The sequence below is a fragment of the Aplysia californica genome, unplaced genomic scaffold (assembly GCF_000002075.1).
Source record: "Aplysia californica isolate F4 #8 unplaced genomic scaffold, AplCal3.0 scaffold00892, whole genome shotgun sequence".
Classification (NCBI taxonomy): Eukaryota; Metazoa; Mollusca; class Gastropoda; order Aplysiida; family Aplysiidae; genus Aplysia; species Aplysia californica.
In genome coordinates this window covers 157,780-183,581 of record NW_004798162.1, presented here as the reverse complement: position 1 = coordinate 183,581, position 25,802 = coordinate 157,780, and the positions used below count along the sequence as shown (strand labels likewise).

The window sequence follows — 25,802 nt, the reverse complement described above, 5'->3', positions numbered from 1 at the left end:
AGAATAAGAGTACGGACTCCCCTGAAAATGTAGGCCTTGGTCATTCAATTCTTTTCGACCATTAAAAAAAACAAAAACTTCAGAAGGATTGTACAAGATACAAACTGATGAAGGAGGACTGGTATTCCTTGAATGGGAACCCCTCCGCCCACCCCAACTAAAATAGAGGAGCCAAGGACACAACTTTCTCGTTTGATTATGCAGGAGTAAAAAGGAAGACAAAAGCTGAGAAACAGACGCACCCATCAAACGCTGGCACCCTCACGGCGTTAGGTGGGTAGATATAAGAGAGATAGAGAGATAGAGGGACAGCGAGAGAACAAGAGAGAGAGATGATAGAAAGAGAGAAAAAGGGAGTGCGAGCAAGACAGGGGGAAGAATGAGTGCGAGAGATCGAGCATGAGAAAGAGGGTGGAGAGAAAAGGAGGAAAAGAGAGAGAGAGACAGACAGAGAGAGAGAGAGAGAGAGAGAGAGAGTCGAGAGAGTGAGAGTGAGATTGGGAGAGAGAGAGAGAGAGAGAGAGAGAGAGAGAGAGAGAGAGAGAGAGAGAGAGAGAGAGAGAGTGTGTGTGTGTGTATATGTGTGTGTACTCGAGCACGCCCATTACACGCATAATATGGGTTAACATGCATGCCTTCACTGATCTAAGAAGCCCATGATTAACACAAAATAATGTATGACATTTAAAAGGTGTGTGTCGGCGGAAGGGGGGGGGGTGGATATGATATTGTCACCCACAGACCTGAGATAAAACAAGGCATTATTGAACTGGATGAGAAGGGAAAAAACGCCAAAACGATATCTTGACATCATGGCACATGCATGTTCACAGCACCTTTTATACCAGTCGACCATGTCTGAGAGAAGGCCTATTCATTATTGTAGGCCTTTTGTAATTCGTTAATATAGATTCCACCTTCTCTAGACTTCTTTGTTTCTTTTTAACTACATTATGTAGACGAAAAACATCTTGGTTGTTCATTGTGATTGCATTGGCAGATAGTTTCGCAGAAAATTAAGTTAAAAATTATTTTTTTTAACGCATTATTTATTATACATATGCCTGAGGGTTGTCGCATGAGATGGTGGATGGGTTTCAGTCTCATATTGTCAATTTCACAAAACGTTTGGATGTTTCTGTGATGTGATTGAAGACATTAAGGCATAAGGATGTGATACATTTCCAAGCAAAATTGTAGGCTATGTACAGGGTGATTTAAAAAGAATGTACCGATTTTATAGCTTCAGTTCGTAATTATCGTTATGAGATGAGTCAGTGACCATAATGTGAAATATGAGTTAGGCTATCAAAATTTTTAAATAGCTTTCCCCCCGATGGATTGTTCAGGCTCAAGACCTCGCTCCCTAGAGCTGTGCTTGATCTGCAAGATCGATCTCCAGACCTCACCGTGAGTAATTTTTTCATGTGGGGGAAATATAAAGGATACTACCCATTAACCTTGATGACTTAAAACATCGTGAATAACAACAGTGATCAACTCATAATCCGCGATCCACTGAAACGCGTCTGATATGAAGTCTCTTATCCCATTGATGTTGCCATTATATACGTGCTACTGCTTAGTGACCACATTGAACACTTGTAAGACAGAAAATTAAAGTTGACAGTGAGTACAATTTGTGACGTTGCCTGAGTTTTCTATTGCGTTTCCTTATTGAAATATTGCGTGATGAAATCGGTCCATTCGTAGGCCTATACTATTATCTCGTTTGGGCGTTATCTCAACGGAACGTTTTGCTCAGACCCTATGGAGCGGAAAAAAATGGATGAAAAAGTTATCACAACACCGTAAAGTAAAGTAAACTTCCTGTGTCAGTAAGTGCTGTCTGTGCACCCTGGCCGAAATTTCCGTGAGAATTCAATCTCGGGGCACTTTATAGTTGTGGGCCTATTTACGACAATACTGAAATGGCATGGGCACTTGAGCGGCCGTGCAGAACATTGTAGTTTTAGAAGAACAGAACATATTTTACTGTAACCCTCTTATCCCCAGGTATGTTTAGATCTAGAGAAATGGATCCTACTTTAGTTTAGTCTTTTACTCTACTTAGTCTTAGTGACACTTGACTTTAGTGTCTTAGTCTTTTCTTGGTCTTTAGTCTTAGTCTTTTAGTAAATTTAGATGATCTACTTCAGACTTTTGATAGATCTAGAAATCTAGATCTAGGTATTCTTGGCTAGATTCCATCTCTATAACTACTACATGTTGGGCGCGATCTGTCGATTTGCGCGATCCATCGATCGCACAGAGCTCATTTGGTTGATCGAGGAAACGGGCGACAATCCATCGATTGTTGCAAATTCTGTTGATCAGCGGATCGCGCCTCGCTTTTTGTCGATCTGTGAAATATTTATATCTAGATTCTAGATCTACTTACTGCGCTTTCTGTCGATAAACAATGATGATGAGGTGAATAAAAAAGGCCACCTCTATTCTCACCCGGGGTGAGAATAGTGCAGGCGAGTCTTTCGGCTATTCTCACCCGGTGCGCGTTCACCGTTATAGCCTAGTTCTAGGCCAACAAATTTTGCGTTCACCCTAAACCACAGAATTCTACACTGTGATAACAGAAAAATTGTAGAATTCTGTGCTGTGAACAAACGTTCCATTACAACTGTACTTGTAGCCTACTAAAAGCGTACAATTTTGTCTGTGGGCAGTGGAGAGAGAGAAAGAGAGAGAACAAAACAAAATGGCGACCTGTGTACTTCGGCTCCATTCGAAAAGTTAAATAGCCGTAGCATCTTTGTAGACAACCAAATTAATTTACTTTTGTGTTTTAACATCATTTTTTAACTTTGTTTTGGTCAATTTGATCGTCCACACCGATAGACAGTATTCAGAAAGAGACAGAGAGAGAGAGAGAAGAGGGGAGGAGTAGATCTTGCGAGAACTTCCGGGCGGGTGAGAATAGCCACTTTCATAAAAAAAAGAAAGAAAATTGGTTTACTGAACTGAGCATGTCAGTCTTTGAGTTTTGAGCGTCCTGTTTTGTTTCCAAGAAGAGTTGTGTGTTGAACTTAAAGTGTTGATGGTTGAGTGAGGCAGATAAATTGACATGACGTTAAATTGAGCACCTGCATTCAGTATTTGGACGGATTTGATTGGCTGAGTACTTCACGTGGTGTTGTGATAAATTGTTGTGTGTTGATTAAAAATTTATTAGATATCCACAAGTATTGTTTTCTTTAGAGGACTTCGAGCACAACCAACCTCTCCATATTGAATAAGTGTTCAGAGTGATACTCACCGACCGGTAAATTTTTACTTTCACTCCCGCACACAGATGCACTGTTTCAGGGGTCAAACTGCAGTACTGTTTGCTGCAGATCACACACAAAGCCACTAAAACTGTTGCAAATCAATTATTTTCAAGACAATTTGAAATCTAACTGTAAAATATCAAATTATGGGTAAAAACAGGGGGGCATGCCCCCCTGTAACCCCCAGATTTTCTTTTACCACAGTGGGGCAGGCCCCCCTGGAACCCCCCCGATTGGTCCAAAGCACGTCTATCTCGGTTAAAAACAATGAAATATTTCAAAACCTATTAATTTGCGACGGAAATGAAGTTGATATTCGTGTTCTGCGCATCAATATTTAGTAAAAAATAGACAACTGGTAGCTGAGTGTGAGACGGGAGGGAAAGTAAAAAAATACCCACCGACCTATAACCCTGATTTCAACTTCCGTTATTGTGATGTAGTTAAAGTTATTGTTGTAATTTTTATCTATTCGGACTTGAATGTTTTATTTATTCGGAATCAGCTTCTAAGTGAGTTTTGTGCGTGTAAAGAGATTACATAATATGACTGTCGTCGGGGGCTTTTACGTAAAACCAGAATTAAAACTAGAATTGCCTACTACTACTAGGACTGTGTAATTGTGTCAAAAGTCAAAAGACTGCGCTCTCATTAGATCCTCATAGCAGAACTTGTCTAAGTAGGCCTACACGGTAACTGACAACTCAGGGTCTTTCCACCACCACTACAGCATCATCGTTAGTTCCACCACCATTTGTCTTTCCATTTGTTTAATTTTTGATTATAATGTTGAGTGTTGAGTTTTTCTGTAATGAAAAAAAAAATCACATCGCTCAAAACCGACAGCTGTGGCCTCTTCCCAACACCTCTTCCCAACATCTCTTCCCCCATAAGCCGAGAGTGCGATATCGCTACGCGCTGTTTCATTGGTTGACATAATTAACTTTGCCCCCGGCAAGGTCAGCTCAACTTAGCTTTGTTCATACTAGGGCCAGTTTAGATAGATCTAGTAACTGGATATTAAAGCTCACATCTCAATTGTTATCATTATAATCCAAAAAAGTTAATAAATGCTGGGAATATTTAGAAACAAGGGTCGGAAGTCGGAACGGACATTTTGGACTCAATTCAAACTCGAGACCGAATAGTCACTTAGATTAGTTCATTATTGTAACCCTGACTTCCAGTTACTTCCATTCAGTTTCGGTTTGACTTTTGAGAGTGAAACAAAATTACACTCTGGGCGACAACAAAACATAACAAAACTCAGGGGTAAGATCTATAGAATGCGCAACCAAATGGATCGACAAAAAGCGCTGCGCGATCCGCTGATCAATAGAATGCGCAACAATCGATGGTTTGTTGGGCGTTTCCTCGATCAACAAAATGTGCTGCGCGATCGATGGATCGCGCAAATCGACAGATCGCGCCCAACATATATAATAGATTCTAATACTATCTCCTTCTAGATTCTAGAATAATAGATCTGGTGCTACACTACACCTGTCAACTAGGATCTAGATCTAGATCTACTGGCGATTTTGTAGTTTCGTTCATTAAAGTCAAAAGTCAAAAGTTGACTGCCAGAGACCCTGAATTGCCAGATAATCGTTGAGGCTGAGGAGAAAATCAAAATTCAAGCAAAGAATGGCCCTCTTTCAGCAGTTCCCACCCCCAATTATTATTCGCCGGTTTGGGCCCCAAGACCAAGAGTCAGAGTAGGGGGATTTCAGGGGGGCTCTGACCTAATTTTATATGGAGGGGAGGTGGTTCAGGGGTGCAGGGGGTTCAGGTGCATGCCCCCCTGAATTTTACCATATTTGATGTTTTGCAGTTAGGTTGCATCCCTGTTCTTTGTGTTGCCTATTTGGTCATAAGACTTCCTGATTTCTTTTCTGGATGTAAACAAATGGGTGGTGGACTTTAACGAACGGAACTACAAGGTCACCGATCAACTAACTATCAAGTTAGGAGTGGATCCAGGACCAGTAGTCTGTAGATAGTAAATAAATGTAAGGCCGGCTCTATTTCTCCGAAAGCTCGGGGGAAAAAAACTTGAACTCTGTTTCTCCGAATGGTTTTCGTTTCAAGATTTGTTGATAATTTGCGAATGGAGTGGCCCGTGTGTGTTAGTGAGTGAGTGTGCGTGTGTAAGGTGTAAGTATTTCAGATTTTGCAACTGTTGTTCACTTTGGACGTCACTAATACTTTTCTTAAAATTTGTGTCGAAAATTTTGGCCAGATCGTAGGAACGGAGGAAGGCCAAGGTCGAATTGCCTTCCGCTTTACACCAGGTGAATGCGCACACGCATTGTAGTTTCAGTTTGAGTCCGAATAGCCACGGGATGCTATTCAGACTCAAGTCCGAGTAGCCGCGGCCATATTATTCTGGTAGGTGTAGAGCCTCTGAAGTCATCTATTCTCAGTCCCGGTACCAGTACAGGTACTAGTGGTATATGACACCCAGTGCCGGTTCCACCCAGCACTACTACAAAGGCATGATATTAATCTAAGTGGAAAAACCGACTCACTGTACTGATATATATGTTGAGCTTTTATGTTATTAGTTGAGCACTGCTGATGACTTGACTGATCTTTAATCAAAGTGACCAATTAAAAGATGAAAGACATTACAGTCACCCCCTCCCCCCCCCCCCCCTCCTCAAGCGCCCCAACACATTGCTTGCCCAGTCCTAGCCCTAAGTGTCCAAGGACAGTAAGGTGTAATGCTCTCCATCACTCTCTTTTTGTTCTGCATGAGGGGCCATCTCGCCTAATATCCTGTTGTCTAGACTTGTCTATACTATGTAACTTGTGTTGGTTGTCGCGAAATTTCCCTTTGTCAAGATTAACATATATCGGCATGTTTAGCGGATCAAAGTGTGGGCTTAAAGGATGTAATCCTGCGTTTGTTTAAATTATATGTAGTGAAAAACCCAAAATATGACAAAATGTGCGCTTGAGGCGAGCGTGCTTTTGTATGGCGTGCGTTTAGGCATAGACTTTCATAGATATTCGAAAGACGTAGTGACAGCTAGACTGTCTTCAATTAGTCGGGACTGTATTGACTGTCGAAAGTAATACATGAGGGTCAAAGCGTGGAAGCTCTAGATTGTAGTGCTAAAGCACCTGGGCAGCTAGTGTTTGTATGACACTGACTTTCCACATTGAATGATGATGATCTTTTAATTGAACGAAACTTTTCCTGTTTCTGACTCTTTGCCACGTGAGTGAAACTATAAAGCTGTTGAGGGAGATTGAATGTTTTTATTTTGTTTTGTATTCCAGTTTGCTCACCTGTTTTATGAAGGTGAAGGAGCACACATGCAGACTGAGTTGCAACAAGATCCCCACAGGTACTGCTCTGTGGGGGTCGCAGCCAGATTGGGAGATCTGGTTGGACTGCAAGAAATGGTGTGGCATGGTAGGTTATGTACTATTATGTCATCGGTTCAAAGGAAGTAAAAGCTTATGATCTTGTCCTTGCCTAATGTCAGAAAGATCTTATGGCTTCAAATTTACCTTGTCAGTCCCTTTTAACTTTAAGACAAGTAGTGAGCTGGTGTGTTGGTGTTCAAAGGTTGCTATTTCTGTACACATGAGCATATAACTGTACTTCCATTATCTACCAAATTCTTAAGTAGGCCTACGCATTTACTGTTTGAGGAATTAAGGAAAATATGCAAAGTACCTTTCTGATCTGTTTTTGCTCCGACTAGCAAGGCTTTTATGCATTCTTTGGACTGGTTGGTCTGGCATAAGACTACATTGATGACGTAGATATCGTTATGAACATCATTGAATGTCAATAGTAGACAAATGTGATTTATCATGCAAATTGATAAAATGTGTCGTAGAAATACAAGTTTTTTTATTATTATAATAAAAAAAAAAATTTGTAATAGTTGATTGTTAAGTGAGCTTCATTTAGTGGAGTATAAGTAACTCCTTGTTTTCCCCAAACTCTTTCTACTTATTTATATAAGGATTATGAGAAATTCTCCTATTGTCAGTTGTCGATGAGTTGTCTGGTGTTATACTGGTATTTCTGTTGTTTCTGCCAGGCTGTTTTGCTTTTCCCCAGTAATTTGTAGTTGTTTTTGAATTATGTCACTTGTTTAAATCAATTTTTAAGAATCCCAAATTTGACACTTTTGCTCCTTTTTTTCCTTATTTTTGGTTTTAGTAAAGGGGAGATGAGACTTTCGATTCATGCTTTAGAGGTCAAGTTGATGGTAGAATTTTTTTTTTTTCATCTTACGGTGAAATACTCTGAAAACATCGATATCTAGTTCCCACATCAGCAAAATGAGTACAAATGGGGTTGAACTGAAATAGGTCTGAACAAGCTAAGGGTCTTCAATTTTCTAAGCATTGGCCAGAAATTATCTCTTGACACATATTCAATTTTGGCATTTGCACTTAAAAAACTTCTACAATCCATTCTAGTATTTTGAAAATTTTTTCTCATAAGTTGAATTTTTAGGGGTGGGATTAACATAATTATAATTTCTCAAAATCCATTTTTTCAATCTGGTTGAACCTTTGCATACATTTAATGGGCCTGAAACTGAAACCCCAGTCTAACCCCTTGTGGCAACCAAATGGGATTGAAGAATAAAAAGGTCCATCAGAATATTTTAGTTAATCGCTGGGCTCTTCAGCGGCTGAGTAGTTAGTGAGCTCAAAATTCGCATAAAATGTCAAGCATACGTCTATTACACGGCTTTAAAGTAACTGGTCATTGAGATGTGTCCTTGAGCTAGTTACGATGACCCTAGATAAAAAAGAAAGGGCGCAGCACAGTAACGACCTGCAATGGCATGGTTGCAGTGTGCCTGTGTGTTTAAGTATGAATGTTATTTGTGTATATGTTATTTTGCATGTTACGCCATTGTGAACCAAATTTCCCCAGAGGAATCAATATTAGATTTTTATTTTATCGCTAGGAAATCACTCAAAACTGTATTTCAACTGTACATAAGTAAATTTTGCTGTCTTAGTAGTGCCGTTCCTTAAAAGTGAATTCGTGATTCTGATCTCCTTACTTTTTTTTTCTGGAGGAAATATGAAAAAGGTACACAATAGAAGGTGAACCTGTTATTTTCTTTGATCAACACAGGGAGACCGATAGATGTGTTTGACAACAGGGGTTGGAGCCCAATTCATGAAGCTGCGCATGCTGGCAATACTGGATGTCTGGAATTTTTGCTTCGTCAACGTAAGTCATTGAAGACTATAATCAAAGAGTCTACATAACAAGAGGGCCCACTCCTCTCTTTGAGCCAATTAAAAAAGTGTCCTCAAAATTCGGTGGCACCCTCTTCGCAATTGCGCACCCTTTGCGAACAGAGTTACCCTACTTGTGTTAAAAAAATGAAAGTGAAACTAACACGTTTTTCAATAAATAAGAAATAACATTTCTGAAGAAAGCTTTTTTAAAATGGCTACGCTGACAAAAAACTTCTTCCGGAGGAAGTGGCAACTGTTTTCTTCGTTTAATTTGACTTTAGAATGAGAGGCGAGAGGTCATTAAAATATAAAAAAACCCCAACTAAAACTCCGCACTGAATGAACCCGAACGGCTGGTGAACTGCAGTCGATCTGCGCACGCAAGGAGGTGCTATGCCAATTTTTCTTCTGGAGAAACTAAAGAGAGCTTCAAAACAGACTGAAGCGCCATCTGAAGCAAAGAGTGGACTTCCGGCGGACACTTTTTTGGCAGAGTGGACCATCTTGTTATTTACTATTTATGTTATTGAAAATGTGACAAAGGTGTGGCTATAAATTTGAAAATCTCCCTAGATTTGGAAGAATGTCTCATCGTACCACTGAAGGATTCATTTTTTATTTTTGTTCCACTTGAGTGTGTTTGTGAGAGAGAAGGAGGGATGAAGGGAGGGGGGAGGTTAGAGGAGGGGGGGAACAAGCGTTAACACATTCTTTGATGCTTAATTCCTGGCTTTACCATGTTTAAAAAGACACAACTATTTGGGTATTCTACTTTTGCGTTATCACTTTATAGCTCATAAATGTAAAAAATATCGATAGGTTAATTATTAATTAGTTAGCTTAATATTTGTTCACTTTCCAATGCAGCCGGTGTTGATCCAGACTGGGTGACCCATGCCAAGGAGACAGCACTCATTCTTGCCGCCCGCCAAGGTCAGAGTGATGCTGTTGTGGCCTTGATCAATGCTAGGGCTGATGTGGACTTCACTACAAATGAAGGATATACTCCTCTCTGGGAAGGTCAGATGCTTGTTTGATGAATTTATAGATAGATATATTTCAGTTTGGTGTGGGTTTTTAAAAATGTATTAAGCTGTATTGTGTAAGCCACTGGTTTGAATTTTCTCTTTATTATTTATAGTAGAGGGTTTTACGGCGCTCGCAACTGCATAAGGTCATATGAGCGCCAAGGGGTGGGTGTCAACAGAGAAGTCTTTACAGGGAATCAGACTTAGACTGCTCACCTCTCTAGCTTCAACAGCAAAAGGTCTGCTTCGACTATCAAGGCATCCCGGAAATAGCAGGTCACAGGAGAGTGACAAACATACAAAAGAAGTAGAGGAAATGACAATAGTAAGGGTCAGGAAAGAAAAAGCAGCAGTTCCCTGTTGTAGACCAGGCACAGTTATGAGTGTGACATGAGTCAGCCCATTTACAATTCTACTATGCTTGAACGAGAAATGTCCCCCCTTTGGGAATGGCCTAAAGACACTACAGTCAGTGGCACTGCACCGGAGGGGTAGAATTTTCTCTAATAGTAGTAATAGGTGGTCACATTTGGCAAATCAAAGATGAAGATAGTGTGAAATTTGTCAGGTGTTTTATTCTTAATTGTGGAAGGGAAATTTTCCATGGCATATCATCGCTTTTGCAAGAAAAAAGAAAATATGTTATGTTTTCTACTTCACTTTATTGAAGTAAAGTTAGACAGTTTCTCATTTTCGAAATGTTTATTTAAAATTTTTTTTTGGACTACTTTCAACAGAAAGATTGTGTGTTAATATACCATGCAACAAATTATATCTTTGCCCAAAGTCAGTTTTTCAGTGAAATTGTTTTACCTCAGGTACAATTTTTTGCCTGTGTGTTTAGCACTTCATCCCCCCCCCTACCCCCTGAAAGCTTGAACTGTACTCAGTATGAGGCTGCTTTTTAAAAGACAGCGACATAAGTTTTAGTCGGAACAAGGCCAACTTGTTGTTGAAAAGTGAAGAAAATTTCTCTGTTTTGGAATCTGTGTGAATTTCTTTTGTTGCTCTGCATACCTTTTATGTAGTTTCATGAAAAAATAACTTAACGTTAAGTAAATGAATTTCTTTAAAGCTCAGTAATTAGATTAAAGAATTCAGATCTGTACTTAGGTTCAAATGGACCTTTCATTTCTATAAAACTTATTTTAAATATTCAAGAAAAATTGCTAGAATAATTTCTGATGAATTCGTATCACAACACAATTGAATTTTTAGCAGATGTATGATAATTAATGTCCTAGTCTAGTCCTATTAGCTTGAACACAAATAACATGCTGCATTTCTTCTTTTTTTTATATATACTGCAGCTTTGAACTCCAAGAGCTATCAGTGCTTTAAGACTTTAATAAAAAAAGATGCTGATGTCAACGCAAGGATCTACACTGGCTACACAGCCTTACATCTGGCTGCTGAGAGAGGAAGCACTTACTGTGTTAACATGTTGCTGCAGGTGAGGATTACTTGTTATGTGAAAAGAACTTTGATCATTTTTATAGCGCCAACTCTTGTGTGCACACAGCTCCAGGTGTTTTACACAGTTCAAAGTTCAAGTTTATGTTAAGTGTAGTGTTCTGCCTTCTATTCACTTTTCCTAAGGATTTTTTAATTTAAAATATTTTTATTAAAAATAAAATTGCTCTTTATATATATGATCTGCCATTGTTTAAAATATGAAGTAGCTAAGTTTTGTAAATTATATACTGAAATGCAATTTGTGACTGTTATTGTATTGTCCTACTCGTTTTTAGTGTTTTCATGGCATAGCCTGTTCCTGGAAAAATGTGGCCTTTAATGTGCTGACCGTCCTGTAAACTGTTAGACTCTATGATTATTGTTCATTTGAATCGTAAACGTCTCACATGTTGTATTCAAATTGATATTCTCGATGAATAAAGATTTGACATTTCTTCCAATTTTTTTTCTTTGGCCGGTGCTACTTTGAGAAAGATACGAGAAAGAATTTAAAAATGTCATTAAACTTTTCAAATTCTTTGTTTCTCCCCTTCCCAGCACGGGGCAGATATTGATGTATTTGCTGACCACAACTTGTCTCCCTTGTTCCTGGCGGCCCACAAAGGCCACACAGAATGTGTTAGAAATCTGATTGAAGTTGCGAAAGACAGAGGTAAGGAATATTTAGCTATGTCACCTTTATCTCTATATTGCTTTGCTTTTCCTTGTTTTTCAGAGGTTATAATTCCTAATTGTTAAGTGGGTGTTGAAGGGTGTCACTGGTAAGGTACTATTTCTTTACTTTCCCTCTGTTGTTACTGTCTGTCTTACTTTTTCCTCAGAACTAAATGACCGTTATGCCGATGTGCTTCTCTCTACTCCAACAAACATACCCAATTTTATTTTTCTTGTTAATAGATTGTGTAGGGTTAACTCTTTGAGCTGTGGTCCCCTCTGCTTACAGGGCACTTGCACTTGATTGCCTAATGTATAATTCATAGATTTACTTCTCTATACGCTGGTGTGTGTATTTGAAGAGAGGAATAAGTAGTTGTATGTCAAGATGTGGCCCTACAATGGTTTTGTGTGAGTGTTTTCAAGAGAGATTGAGAAAGTGTTGGTCTTCTATGTATTCAGTGTCAGTGGTTAAGGAATAGTTTTATTATTGGTTTTAAATATGATACAGTGTAATTGATTACGTATAATTGGTATAGATGGGTGAGGAGACGAGAAAAGACCACAATAATATATATATATATTTTTTTAGAGCATCTGAGGAGAGAAATTAATGACGAACCATTAGCACTGGTGTCTGTTTCAAGTGTGGCACTTGAAGAAGAAGATAACTTGATTAACGCTTCAATTCTCAGGCAGCATGCACATCGTGAATGCAGCGGCCACTGACAATGCCACTCCGTTACTAATTGCGGCTCAGGAGGGCCATGATGCTATTGTGGCAATCTTGCTTCACCATGGTGCAGACGCTAACATTGCTGACAACGGCGATAACGCAATTCCACTTCAGTATGCTGTGTCCAGTGGGCACACAAGGTAGGCGCCTTTTGGTTTTAGACACATTTTTATAAAAATCTGGCAATTGTATCTGGTTCTGAAAGGGTCAACTAGCATCTAAAAATGAAATATTTCCTGGGAAAGCTTAGAAGCGACAATACCTGAAAAAAAAATTGGAAACTTTGTGAGTCTATATCTTCATCATGTACCTTCATATTTTATTTGGTCTAGTCTAAGCTTTTGAAATGTGGATTCTTAGGGTCTTGAAGGTCTTGGGAGTCAAAGAAATGCAGGAGCAAGGAAAAGAAAGTGATGTTATTTCTCCTAAAGTGCGACTACCTCTTTCCAACTCTTAACTCTTTAAGGGCGTTGTGAACACATACCAGCAGCAAGCCAAAGGTAACATCGAGACACATTTCGAACCATCATACACGAATCAGAAACAGCAATTTGCTTATTTCATTGCATACCCATTGTAACCTGTTTTTTTTAAATTTCAGGTAAAGAAAACTGAAATGAAAGAAACTGTAAGAACAAAGCTATGCCTTTTTTAAAGTGTCCCAAAATATTGTGTCGTTTGAGTTTCGTCAAATGACCCGAATGCGCATCCTCAATGAAATAAAGAGCACTGTGAAATGCTACAGACCTCTCAATTTGAGGGTTGTTTTACTTCACGTTTATATGGGAACATCTAGTGAGATATAGCCTTGGCTTGGTTCCACTCACGTTTGGGGGAGAGTGGGTGTGTACAGTATATCATCGCATATCGGGAGCAACTTCTTGTGTAGAAATTGGGACTTTCATGGGGCTCTCTGTCTAATCTATGAGATATGAGATTAGATTTTAAAAAAAGCTCAGGTGAAAAAGGGTGGGGGGGGGAGGTGTAGGACACTAAGGGAGCAAACTCACGAATTGTTTAGCTTTCATGACATATAATGCAATTGAGATGAATGATAATGAGATCAAAGACCTTTTTAATCGTAATGGCCTTTTATTCATGCAACTTAAATGTATTACTTTTACTTCGACTTTCTAGAAATATAACGAGCAATTTTTTAATCATTGTGCTTTCCTTGAAAAAATTGTGCGCCGTATCCGATGAACAAAATATGATTTATACCAAAACTTCGGCTGCCAAGTCTACCTGCATCTTATAGGTGCAGGAGTCCTATACACTGATATGTACAGTATGCCAGAAGCATGTCTATGTCAGGCAGATTTAATGAACACTGGAGGGGTGTCTATGCATGGATGTAAGGAGTGGGTAAATTTTGAAAGTAAAATCTTTAAATTTGGTGTTTGTTCCATCTTGCTTTTATTTAAACAAAGACTTTACTTGTGAGTGGAGGCTGCAGCTTGTGATGTTTTTCCTTATTAAATAACATTGTTGTCTATTGTCATATTTTAACCTAGCAATGAACTCAATTGTTGAGAAGATCTTTTCCTCCATGTCTATATCAACAGTCTCAGAAATGAATTTGGTTATGTCGAATAGAGTCAAAGTTGTTAAAGGCACCACCCATTGTCAAGGAGAAAAGTGGTTGTCTTAGACAGGTGGATGTCTTGGTGTCATTATAATACGGAAAGAAAGACAAGGGGGAAGCGGGAAATGGCCATTCATACAGGTGATTGTCATGGACTGGTGGCGATTATAGCAGGTTCGACTGCACTACCTATCGTGTAGTAATTAATGAAACTTCAAATGCTGAAGACCCATATTTATAAATGATACTCTGACATTTCACTGGTTATTAGAAGACAATGTTGTATGGTCAGTTGTATTGACAGTATTTTTTTATCATCCTGACTCTCTGCAGTCTATAGTTCCAACTCTTGCTTCACTGTGTAGGTGGTTGGAGAATGCCTCTGAAGGTCTTTCTTTGCTACACATGTATGTTTGTCTCTTTGTTTTGCGTTTTTCATCTTTTTGAGCAGGTGATTGAAGGGTGCCACTATTAGGTACTATTTCTTTTCTTTCTTTCTTTTGTTTCTGTCTGTCAATCTTTCTTTTTCCTCACATCAAATAACTTTTTGTGTCAATCTTTTTCCTCTTTACTCAGACAAACATCATCATCTCTTTGACCATTCTCATGTTGATAATGTGCTTCTCATTCAATCAAATCTTGTGGCTCTGTTAAAGGTGTGTGGAGCTTCTGCTGCAGCACACAGACATGACTGTGTTCCTGACGCGAGACTTTGACGGGATGCACCCTCTGGTCCAGGCTCTGCGTCACACAGACACTACCATCCTGAAGCTACTGGCTGCCCGTCTCCCGGTGACTCGAATCTGCACTCTGCCCTCGTACCTTCTGCAGGAACTAGGCCACCTGGCCAGTGTCTTAGTTCCTGCCCGCAAGTGCTCCCTACTGTGTCTGCTGGAAGCAGACTGGCCGCCCAATGGTGCCGAGTTTTTGCTGAAGAACAATGTGCTGCCCAACTCCTCCGATGAGGATGAGTTACCTCCTTTGTTGGTGGCCTTGTGGACCAATAACGTCCCCTTGTTCCAGCTTCTGTTGCGTTATCGTGCCTCGCCAAACATCTACCACAAAAACGTGACGGGTAACGTGGCAATGCTCATGGCCTTTCAGAAGGACCTCGAACGTGACTTGACGACGATGATTGTTCGCAACTCGCGGCAGCCAAACTTTCAGATTTTCTTTATTTGGCAGCTTTTCCTCGCCGGGGCCGAGTCGCATTCGCTCTTCGACATCAATGACCCTTTGAACGGGGAAAATGCCAACAGCCCTGCTATCACAAACTTGTTTGGACTCATGTTTCACATGTTTCATCGGAAGGAGAACTTGGTGCCCGTGTTGGCATTGTTGATGTATATCAGTGACCACGCTTGCTTGCCCAGACACATTCTCTCTCACTTTGAGGAAGGGGACAGGAAAAAATTACAAACAATATCAGGTGAGGAGCATTTCAATTTTTTTCAGTCATTTTATGAAGACCATAGAAGGAATGTATTTAAAAGTAATTTACCTCACTGTGGAGATATAACTCTCACAGAGCAACCAATCCGTTCACACATGCATTTGTGTACACACTGGCACACGGGCACACACGCACACACACACACACACATGCACACCCTCATGAACGCACACACACACACTAATGCACACACACTCTCATGTACGCACACACATACACACTCACACATGCTTAAACACATGCATGCACACATTCATACTGTTTCCATCAACCATAGCAATACTGTATAGCACGAGTCATCATTCATAAAAAAACTCATTGTTAGTCTAGTCACTACCAAAGACATCTTTAATTTTAATGTACCAGTACCTGCTGGTTTATAATTGAGCTACTGCTTTTACTATTTATCATTATGGAAGGTTTGGAGTCTGACCGCAGGATCTCGCAGTGTCCTTTGTTCACATGGTGCACTGGGTCAGAGAAATACACATTGGGGTTTAGTAGCTCAACTGTCAACAGGTATGGTGTTTACCTGTCAACCTGGAGATCCAGAGTTTGATCGCCAGCGTCGCATTTTTTCTCATGTTTTTTCAACTCCTGACCCGAGGGTTAGTAGGATTGAGCACCAAGTCTTCTCAAATAAGGATGAACAATTTTGGAGGCTCCCATGTGTGAGATTCCCACGTTACAAATCCTTTGGCAGTTCTAAAATAGAAAAGAGCTGGCCCCTTCAACTGCTGTTCGGTGAAAAAAAGGGAAATCAATTCCTATGAGAACGTAATATTTCACTATATCGAGAGTACCGTTAGAAGCGGTATGTGGCTGCATGTCAGAAAAGTTATCCTTCTCATAACCTTTCTGCGTAAATAATACAGACAAGAGTAAGTTAGCAATCAACGATATGTGGAAATGTTGGGTTTTTTTTTTAATTCCTGAAAAGCTGTCTATTGGGGGAAAAAATGTATGCATGGTTCGCTTTAAAAAAGAAAGAAATTTAAGATAGGTGGTTTGTTTATTTATTTATTTATTTTTCTTTCTGAAAAGCTGTCTGTTGTAAGAAAACATGTCTGCATGGTTCCTTTTTTAAAATGTACAAAATAAATGTGTCAGGAATAGGTGAGGGTAATGTAGGGTTTTTTATTTGAGAGCCTCTGCACAGAGAAGTGAGTGTTTCAGATCTGACAGTTGATGAATATACCTTAAAATTTTTATTGAGATATTTTTTAAAGAAAAAACTGGTGTGTGATGTAAATGTGTTTGTAAGTGTATAATGTTGTAAAAGTTTTTTTCTGGCTTTTTTTATTCAGACAAAACAAACCTGCTGTCTCATCGGTGCCGCCGGGTCATTGTGCACACTCTTGGGAAGGAGAACCGATACTGCCGGACTGCCATTCAGCACCTGAAAATGCCCATCATTTTGCAAGATTATCTCATGTTCTCTGAACTGGGCACCCCTCTTCAGGATATGATTCTCAAATTTATCACAGTCAACCCTGAGGATGGCGGGGATTCAGACCTCTGATGTAACAAAGATGGTCTGTGTGTGAAATATTTCTGATGGTGTCTGTTCCATCTCTGTCGTGTTGCCCCGTAACGATTGTGTTGGTGGTTCGTAAAAAAAGACGGTAAAAAAAACAACAGACAAACTCTGCTTCCAAACTGGCTTGATGTTTCTGTGGCGGAATAAAAGTAAAAGTCCCAAAATATCTGCCTTGGGAAGACTCGAGACTGTTTTCTTTAGGTCTAAAGAGAAATGCTACAATCCTGATAAAAGAGACTTCAATTTGTTTTCTTAAATTGTCAGAACTATCCAATGAATCGTCTGATACCAAATAGACATAAATCTTTACCTGTGTACTGTTCATATATGGGTGTACAAGGAAAGATGTAGTCTCTAGATTTTTTTAAAGTGGCAAGGTCTGTTGTTATAGTCTCTTTAATGAGGCATGTGACTCCTCTCCACATGCAACAAATGTCTGAGGATGTTGCTCACTCAAACATAACCCCTTTTACTTTTATGCAGTTTACAGTTTTAAGAAAACATGTTCATTTGAAATTGGTCAAGTTGTTTTTGATATATAACACCCATCTTTGTTTATGGTGACAAAATTATATGTCTGAGACTTATTTTTCTGCTTTTCAATTTACAAGCAATTTGTAATGAGTGAAGAAAATATTCTCAAGTAGCTGAAAATTCTCTGAGATCGGCCTGACTGAAAAACTCATTACTGGAAGAAGTCTCTCGTCTGAAACTTTTCAGAAATATTTATGTTGTGCAGTTATCTCTGGTGTTCTGGACTTCACTTGAAATTATTTGTTTTTTGAACAGACGACATTGTTTGTTTGAAACCTGAATTTGATACTGTGTATCCGAGTTAATTTCACCTTCAAAACAAGTGAATGCAGTTTTCCATGAACATTGCATAAAGAAAGTCTAATTTAAGACAGTGTGCTCATCGATTTTATTTTTGAAAATTATATGTTTAAGAAAAGATCTTCTCTTTTGCTCATGCCTCCGTTGGAATGATGTACTGTGTGCAAAATGACAACTTAACCAGCACTTCTGGCTTTTGTGGTGCAATGGTAAGGCTCTTTGCCTTTGAACGCTGAAGGCGTGAGTTTGTTACCTGAATGGGGATGTTTTTTATATCAGGTATCTCTGTCTGCTTAGACATTTTGTCCCGCTGAGCCCGGGGTTGGCCCTGACAGGCAGGAGTGAAGTAGTCTGCCTCCTAAATGATCTAATTTATATTAGTTGGGATGTAAAACATCTACATTAAATTTTTTCCCAACTTAAGCTGCCTATTTGATTTTACTTTGTGAAAAAAAAAAGCCATGGTAATAGTAATAGTCAATCTTAGATAAAATGACTGAAAACTGTCATTGCAACTTTTGTGATATTTTTTTTCTTTTTTGAAACATCGGTTTGTTTCATTCAAGCAATGCAACTGTTGTTACCATGGGTTCAGTAATAGTAATTGAAAGTTACAGCCATTTCTGTTCCTGTTAATTCAAACCGGAATTCTTAAGCTTAAAAAGTTCCAAAGTTAAGATAAAAAAAACCCTGCTACATCTTACAAGAACACCAGCTGTGTGATATTTTCAGTTGATAAAAGCAGAAAGAGAAAAAGGTGTAGTCACAATATTTTAAAAAAAATTATATGATCCCCAGTCAGTGATAGTGATGATGGTCCTGAATATGTCCCTTTGCCTGAAAAAAAAAATCTAGATATGAAATTAAATGTGCATCTTCGTAAAAATCAGCTGCTAAGGTTAGATCAGTGAATGATGCTCCCAGGTTCCCACGCACGTGATGGCTAGATATTGTGTACCCCCCAGCCACATTTTGCTATTTCAGTTCATCTGCTTCAGAAGTAATGTCAGTGCAGAACCGGCAACCAAACAGGGAACCATCTGCTGCAAGCCTGCCAAATGCACGAGGCACTTGGAAAGAAATATTGGCCCCCAACCCTAGGGAGAGCGACTCCAAACTCTATGGGGGCCTGAAGGATCTGTGGAAAACAAGTTTTTTCACTAGAGACTGGGTTGTCAATTTAGAGATGAGTGAAAAGAAGATCTACTTCAGAGACTCATAATGATGATCTCAGATATATTTTAAAAACCCAACATGATCAAGAGGATTTAGATGAGCTGTATGGTAATGCACCTGAAAGACCAGCCAAAAAATACCATCACTTAAGCAAGCTTAGGGACCATGACAACAATTTGGTGTCCGTCTTGTGAAATTCTTTTGTTTATAGGCAAATGTTTTCACATGTTTCACAAATGTAGGAGATAATGGTACTGAATATTATTTTTTCAAAGTATGTGTTGATTTATTGCTCCCTTTGCTCCTTTGGATTTTGTTGTTGTTGTAATATCCATTGATAAATGACACAAATTTGAAAAACAATGTGGAAAAATTGGGTCATGTTAAAAATTAGTCACTTCAAAATTAATTATGATAACTCGTTTCTGTTTCTTTAAAATCACACCTCTGTTTCTATGTTTAGGATGGCAATTTTTTGTGTGAATCTTTGAATTAGTATGGACAGAATGACTTTTTTTGCAATACTCTTCATTTGACTGTCAGCAGTGGTAAATTCCGCCCAAATTGCTGGTATTGAGTTAGTGTTTGCGTTGTTTTTAACTGATATCGCTTAGTTTTCAATTTATTAGACATGCTTTTCTTTCAGTCGTGTGTGAAGGAATTATGTTATGACCTTGAATATGCTCACACTGAGTGGCACATATGTGCTGGTGCGCTCACTGTGTCTTCCAAATATTTTTTTTTGTGTTCACATTTTGTATGGGTGCGCATATTTCGCGCATTGTTGGCTTTGTACGAATTTCACCTATAATGTGCACTGTGCATATAAAGCAATTGTTTTATCATTCAGCAGACTTCCGTTGAAAATAAGTAAATGGGACCGTATACGTTTGTGGTAACTTTTTGTTTATAGGTATTGAGATTCAGGTTTTTATTTTGTCCCATTTTCCCTGTTGGTGATTTTTAACTCACCCAGCCCTAATGCCGATAATATCGGTATGCGTGTGCAGCGCTCCAACTCTTATGTCGACAGTATCTGTGTATGGAAAATTTCACTCTCGTGACTGAAAACACTACTTATGTGCGAAGCAGACAATAGCCTAATTGGAAGAGTAACCATTTTTCGTTTGAAACAGACCATGATCAGAAGTGAAAGCCCAAATCTAGAGCAAAGAAAGCTATATTCGTGAACCATGTGAGGGGGTGCGAAATTTGAACGCTCTAGTCTTCCTTTCTTCGCTTATTCGTTTACTTTTTGACTCTGTATATATAGACCTTTTCCCACGCAGTATTGTATTAAAAGTGACACATTTTGCCTTCAAATTTTCAACACACACAAATAAAGGTTTGAATAAAATATGTACCAAATTTGAATAGGCAATGTTAAAATGTTGTCTTTTTTTTCTATTTTTCAAAAAGTGATAAAAATCTCTAAGGAGAGCTGAGAACCTGAAAGTGTAGGCCTAGGGTTGGGTGAGTTAAAGCTATAATCTGATTATAGAAGGAGTATTGGAATTTTTACAACCCAGTAGCAGAGAAAGCTAGGACAGTTTTATGTGATTGTGTTGTTTTTTAAGCTTCAAAATATTATGAGAAGTGAAAAATTCATGGTGTGTTGTTGGTTGCTGTTTGGTCAAATAACATAGTTCCATTTTTTCATCCTCTAGATATCATTTCTCATCCACAGAAGTTTTATCCCATTTCTCGAACTCCATCAGAACATTATTTATGGCAGTCACAAGAAGAAAACTTAGATTTTACTGTATTTAGTAAAATATTCTTCTTTGTACACTTTCTTATGACATCAGTACACTTTTCATTTTCAGATCTTGATTATTTAAAATTGACCAATGAACTGGAAAAAGTAAGCTGGACAGTATGTTTTCTTCTTTGTGGCCAGTTTTAATACATAAATAATGTTTAAGTCTGCCTCCTAATGTTTAAAGTGAGGTGACAGGGACAATAAATTTCCTCCAGAGATGGATTTCTTATAATAGTCCTCATACCTCATTTGTTAGAAATATTTAGATACTCCAATATCTGTTTTTAATCCCCCTCCTTTGTGCTTGATAATTCGTACATCCGTCCAACTGTAGTACAATGTTGTGACTAAGACAAATTATCTATTATCAAAATAGAATCTATACTTATAGAGTGTATAGTGTCTGCCTTGTTTGTGATGGGTTGAACATCCTGGCCTGATTTTGAACTCCCCCCCCCCCCCTCCACCCCCACCCCTTCCGATGGGTTTGGGGATAGGAGTTAGATCCACTGGACAGCAGTAAGCTGGTGCAACTTCTGTAGTGGTAAAAGTCTGTGCTGAGATGTGTTGTTGATGTATGATGTTGACTTTGTGATGTATTGTCTCTGACTCTTGTTTCTGGAGTGGGGGGAAAGATGGAACAACTCTGTACTTTTTGCTCATTTATCAAATGCAGTGTGAACATACTGACAATGGAGAGTCAGTGTCATTAGCTGTCCTCATAGCCAACAACATCCCACTTTTGGAGGATATTGTGTTGCAAGTGTCATAAAAACACTTATTAATACCCAAAAAAACTTTTGGAGGAGATGGAAAAAATAAGTTTACTGAAGATTCCCCTCATGTCTGCACTTCTCTTGTACCTAGGGTTGGAATCATAAAAACAAAAAAGGTTTACACATATACCTGTGAATTGATTGTTTCTCTTGTGCTCAGTGCTGGAATCTTATATTTTGTTGTAAAAGGTACCGTGGCAGTGTTCTCTTTGCTTCCTTGTTAGCCAGCAGGATGTTTTGTATGTGTACAGGTGTGTGTATTTGTCCTGTGGTAATGGAGATGTCATGTATAGTTTTGAGTGTGGGTGTGTGTGTGCGAGTGTGTGGGTGTGTGTTTGGGGTGGGGGGTAGTAACAGTGTCACAAGAAAATTGAGAAACTATTGACCATGCTTTACAGGGTAAGTAAAATTTTAAAACATATTTGGTTGGAGTTACTCAAATTTCTTGTGACAGTGAGATAGAAGATAGGTGTGTTCACTGCCAGCAGGACTCAGTTAAGCCAATGTGCTTATGTGGAGGTTTGAGCGGCCTTGGAGAGCTGCACCTGGCACTTGCAAAGATGTCGGCACAAAGGAAAGTTATCCAGGTTTTACAGTGGTAATGGTCAACTGCTTAAGACACAAATCTTTTACAGCTGCCTATCTTTATGAATTTGGCAGAATCGTTGCGATCTTTATTCAGTTTTACGATAATACGATCGTAATATCCCTGATTCTGATTTTTTCAAATTTTGGCTACCCCAACCCACTGCCAACCTTCCAAGGTGTAAAAGGGAAGCCAAACTACCAGACCCGGATGGCCAGGACATCACAAAGTCACGTGCAGATCTAACTTTAACACCCTCTCTGCATAAAGCCCCTGTAGTCTGTCTGTAGTCCCCCAGTGCCATTTTGATCTTATAGAAAATAAAACTTCATAAGTGTCAAAGCCATTTTATGAATTTTGAAGCCAGATTATTAAATTTATATTTATTGATTGCTAAAATAGATGCTGATGGGTGGGCAGCCCTGTTTTCACAGAGCAAACTGTCTCTGTCTGGTGTTTAGAGAAGCGGCATGGCACCGGTTTTGGTTATGTGGACTGGATGTGACACTGACAGTATGTGGCCTTTGAGAGAGTACGACGTCTTATTTTTGTTTGTAGAGGGTAAAGGGAGATGTGTATATCTGTGGGAGATTGGCTGGCGGGTGCTCTGGTGTGGTTTGCTTCTTCCTTCCTATCAAACATCTATCGTCTTAATCTCCCCTCCTTTTTTGTGTTTGTTACTCTCTTGTAACACCTCTAATCTTCGGCACTTATATGACCTTTTTGTGTTGCAAGTGCCGTAATACGCTTACTGAAACAAAATGTGTGTATCTGTTCCGTTTTGTAAATGCTGTGCTGTTTTGGTGCTGGTGAAATACATGTGTTTGTTTTATGTCAAATGTGTTTGTTTGGTTTATGCAGTTTTATTTTGTACAGTCTTTGATGTCACAAGATTAATTTTGGTTACAGTGTTTCTATTTTGTGTTGTTGTTGTTTTTTTACCCCCAGCCCCACTATCAAAATAAAATAACCATGCTTTTTGGTTTTCTTGATTTTTTTGTTTAAAAAAAAATGGGAAGTGATTGTGGAGATTTTTGTCCCTGTGAATTGCCATTTACAGTACATCACTGTATAACACCTTGGCTCAATATGGGCAGGCGAGATTTGAACCCAGGACCCACTGCCAATGGGGCTATGTGTGTTTTCCTCTTGTCTTTTTGTTGTTTTGTACTTCTGTACGTCAATGAACTTATAGTAAGGTGAAGTGAATGGAGTGATAATTGTAATTGTTAAATGGGTATAAAGTCTTTTACTTTCGGTGTAAAGAGCGACTCTATGCCTGTGGTAAGATTAAAAAAGACTGCTGGGTTTCTGATTGTTGTATGCGCATGAAAGAGAAAGTGTAACTTGAAGTTAAAAACAAAAGCAACTGTATTTTGAGTGGAAAGAAAGAGTTTTTGCCTTGTGTTGCTGCAAGTTGTAAGTGATATGAATAAATTGTACACTTTAAAAAAAATTGTGGCCGATTTCGAGCTATTGTTGGTTCAGTGCTTCTCCCCCATGTACATTCCAGTACTTTGAATTAGACAATATTCCCTACTCAGTAGTTTTAGAATTAATAAATCTTGTTTTTTTAGAATACAGTTGTATAATATTTTTAACACAATGAGGTCACTTGGCGCAATAATGCGACAGTGGAAATTATCTGTTCCGATCACCTGGCGCCAGGCCCGAGAAGTCTGTTGCAGTCAATTTCCTGGTTGGGTGACCAGATGAGGTATTTTGTACTGCTGGCTGTGTGACTGCAAAGTGTTAAACATGCTGCATTAGAGTTTGAATTCTTTTCGGTTTATGAGCATAAAGATGCAAGTTCTTCTGTTATTTTAGATAGGCATGTTTTAAATAAACACATCCCTGGTTGTATCGGTTTTTTTTCTAAGAAATTTGCAATTTTTGCATACGTTAGCTTGGTGCCCTACCCATGGTATACAGGATCCGAACAAATTATGTTTTCTGTTTAGTGCTAATTTCATGTCACCTAGCTTGGTTCTTATACTTTTTCAATCTTTTTTTCAGTCCTTAAAGCCATAGACCTGAGAGTTTATCTTCTACTGGGCTTGGAAGTCAATTCCTTCATTTTATCTTGTCTTTTTGCTTGTAGCTTTATGGAATAGACAATAGCTGCAATACAGGAGTATTGTTTGGGTTAGGTTATTTAGATTATTCGAGAACAGGCATTTTCTTATTTTGTTCTTAATCTTAGTCAGGTTGTAGGCATATAAAAGTATTTTATCTGATCTTGTATATAAATTATATTGAGTTTAACCCTATGCGCCTGAGCGTGAGTACCTTTATCTTTACAAGCATTGACAGCACTTTTCAGCCTGTGGTGGTGTATATATCTTGCTGTTGACTGACAGGTGCTTGGGGAGAGGGATGGGGCAGTGGCAGGCTCAAAGGGTTAAGTTCTTTAACATATATATTTATGCATTTATGGTAACGAGAAATGGGTTTTGCACATGTATAATTTGTTTCGTGTCAGTTCATTTTCTTCCTTCTGTCATTTTGTGCCCATTGTGTTGTTGTTATATAGACTCAAGCTCAAAATATTTGCTTCAGTCAGCTTAACAAAAAAAAAAAAATCTTCTCTGTTCACATACAGTAAGGTGAGAGGTGCGAAAGGGTGTAAAGTAGTCTCAAATCACTATCATATTTCTTACTTGTAATGAATGATATGTTTGGAACACAGATCATGTACTGTGCCATGTATGATATGACTTTTCAAATACAGAATATTACAGTGTTCTTTGATTTGTGTTTGTTCCTTTTTAAATCCATTTTTCAGCCCATACTGGAATGTTCCATTCTTTAACCCTCTCCGTATGCCCTGGGGTCATTTTGTACACCCAGGGTTGTATTCTTCACATTTTAGAATACTTCTAGTATGAAGAACTCTTTGAAACTTTCAGTATTTCTCTAAAAATAATTTTGACAGACTGCTATGCAAAGCGTACGGATCGGATTAACGAGTAAATGTCCTCTTTAGAAAGTGGTGGCTCAAAGTTCCCCATGCCGTTTGGATACGATAGTAAAACACGACGTACGGACAGGGTTAAGAATATTTTGCTAAATTCTGCTTTCTTGACTTAAGTTCTATTACAATACAGTCCGTGCCGGCTTTAAGCACGTCGGCATAAAGCCCGTTTCGGACTCAACACGCTAAACGGCTATTACCGAATTTTTGCTATATAAATTGCACACCGTTAAGCACGGTAACTCCAGCTTCAGGCACGCTTCAAATTTACAAGACAGTCAATTCTTTCATGATGACCTGTCGAAGTTCGAACACAGTTTACACCGCAGCAGTGGAGTGTGTTCATTAAGAGAAACACAAAGAATGTAAGTGATGGAAACACACACTCACATGGGCGTAGAGGAAGGCAGAGAGATGCACGCAGCCGCGCACGTGGACATAGGATCTAATCTAGGGCAAAGCTACACACAGACACAAAAAAAACAGGGTCGGGGAGACGAGAAAGGGAGGCTGCCTGCGATTTCACCTTTGACCCTCGCTATCCATTAATCCTGATTGTGTATCACGCGTGAGGTGGGATGAAGGTGGTGGTTTGAGTGTGGCACAGCGGGCAGTGGTACGCACCGGAGGTTGTAGGCCTAGTGTGCTGTATCGCGACTGGCCGTGCAAATTAAGTTTTCATTTCCCTTTCGACCACAAAACG

At 39.0% G+C, this 25,802-nt stretch overlaps 1 protein-coding gene across 1 annotated transcript; it reads left to right on the top strand.

Moving 5' to 3' along the window:
- The first annotated feature begins 1,818 nt into the window (after positions 1-1,818).
- LOC101850853 (ankyrin repeat and SOCS box protein 2) lies at positions 1,819-24,871 on the top strand. The gene is made up of 9 exons (XM_005110449.3): positions 1,819-2,016; positions 6,576-6,711; positions 8,410-8,508; positions 9,387-9,539; positions 10,858-11,000; positions 11,561-11,675; positions 12,373-12,553; positions 14,655-15,427; positions 16,759-24,871. Exons 2-9 carry the CDS (start codon positions 6,612-6,614, stop codon positions 16,971-16,973), a joined length of 1,779 nt encoding a protein of 592 aa, XP_005110506.1. The 5' UTR covers positions 1,819-2,016; positions 6,576-6,611; the 3' UTR covers positions 16,974-24,871.
- The last annotated feature ends 931 nt before the right edge of the window (positions 24,872-25,802 follow it).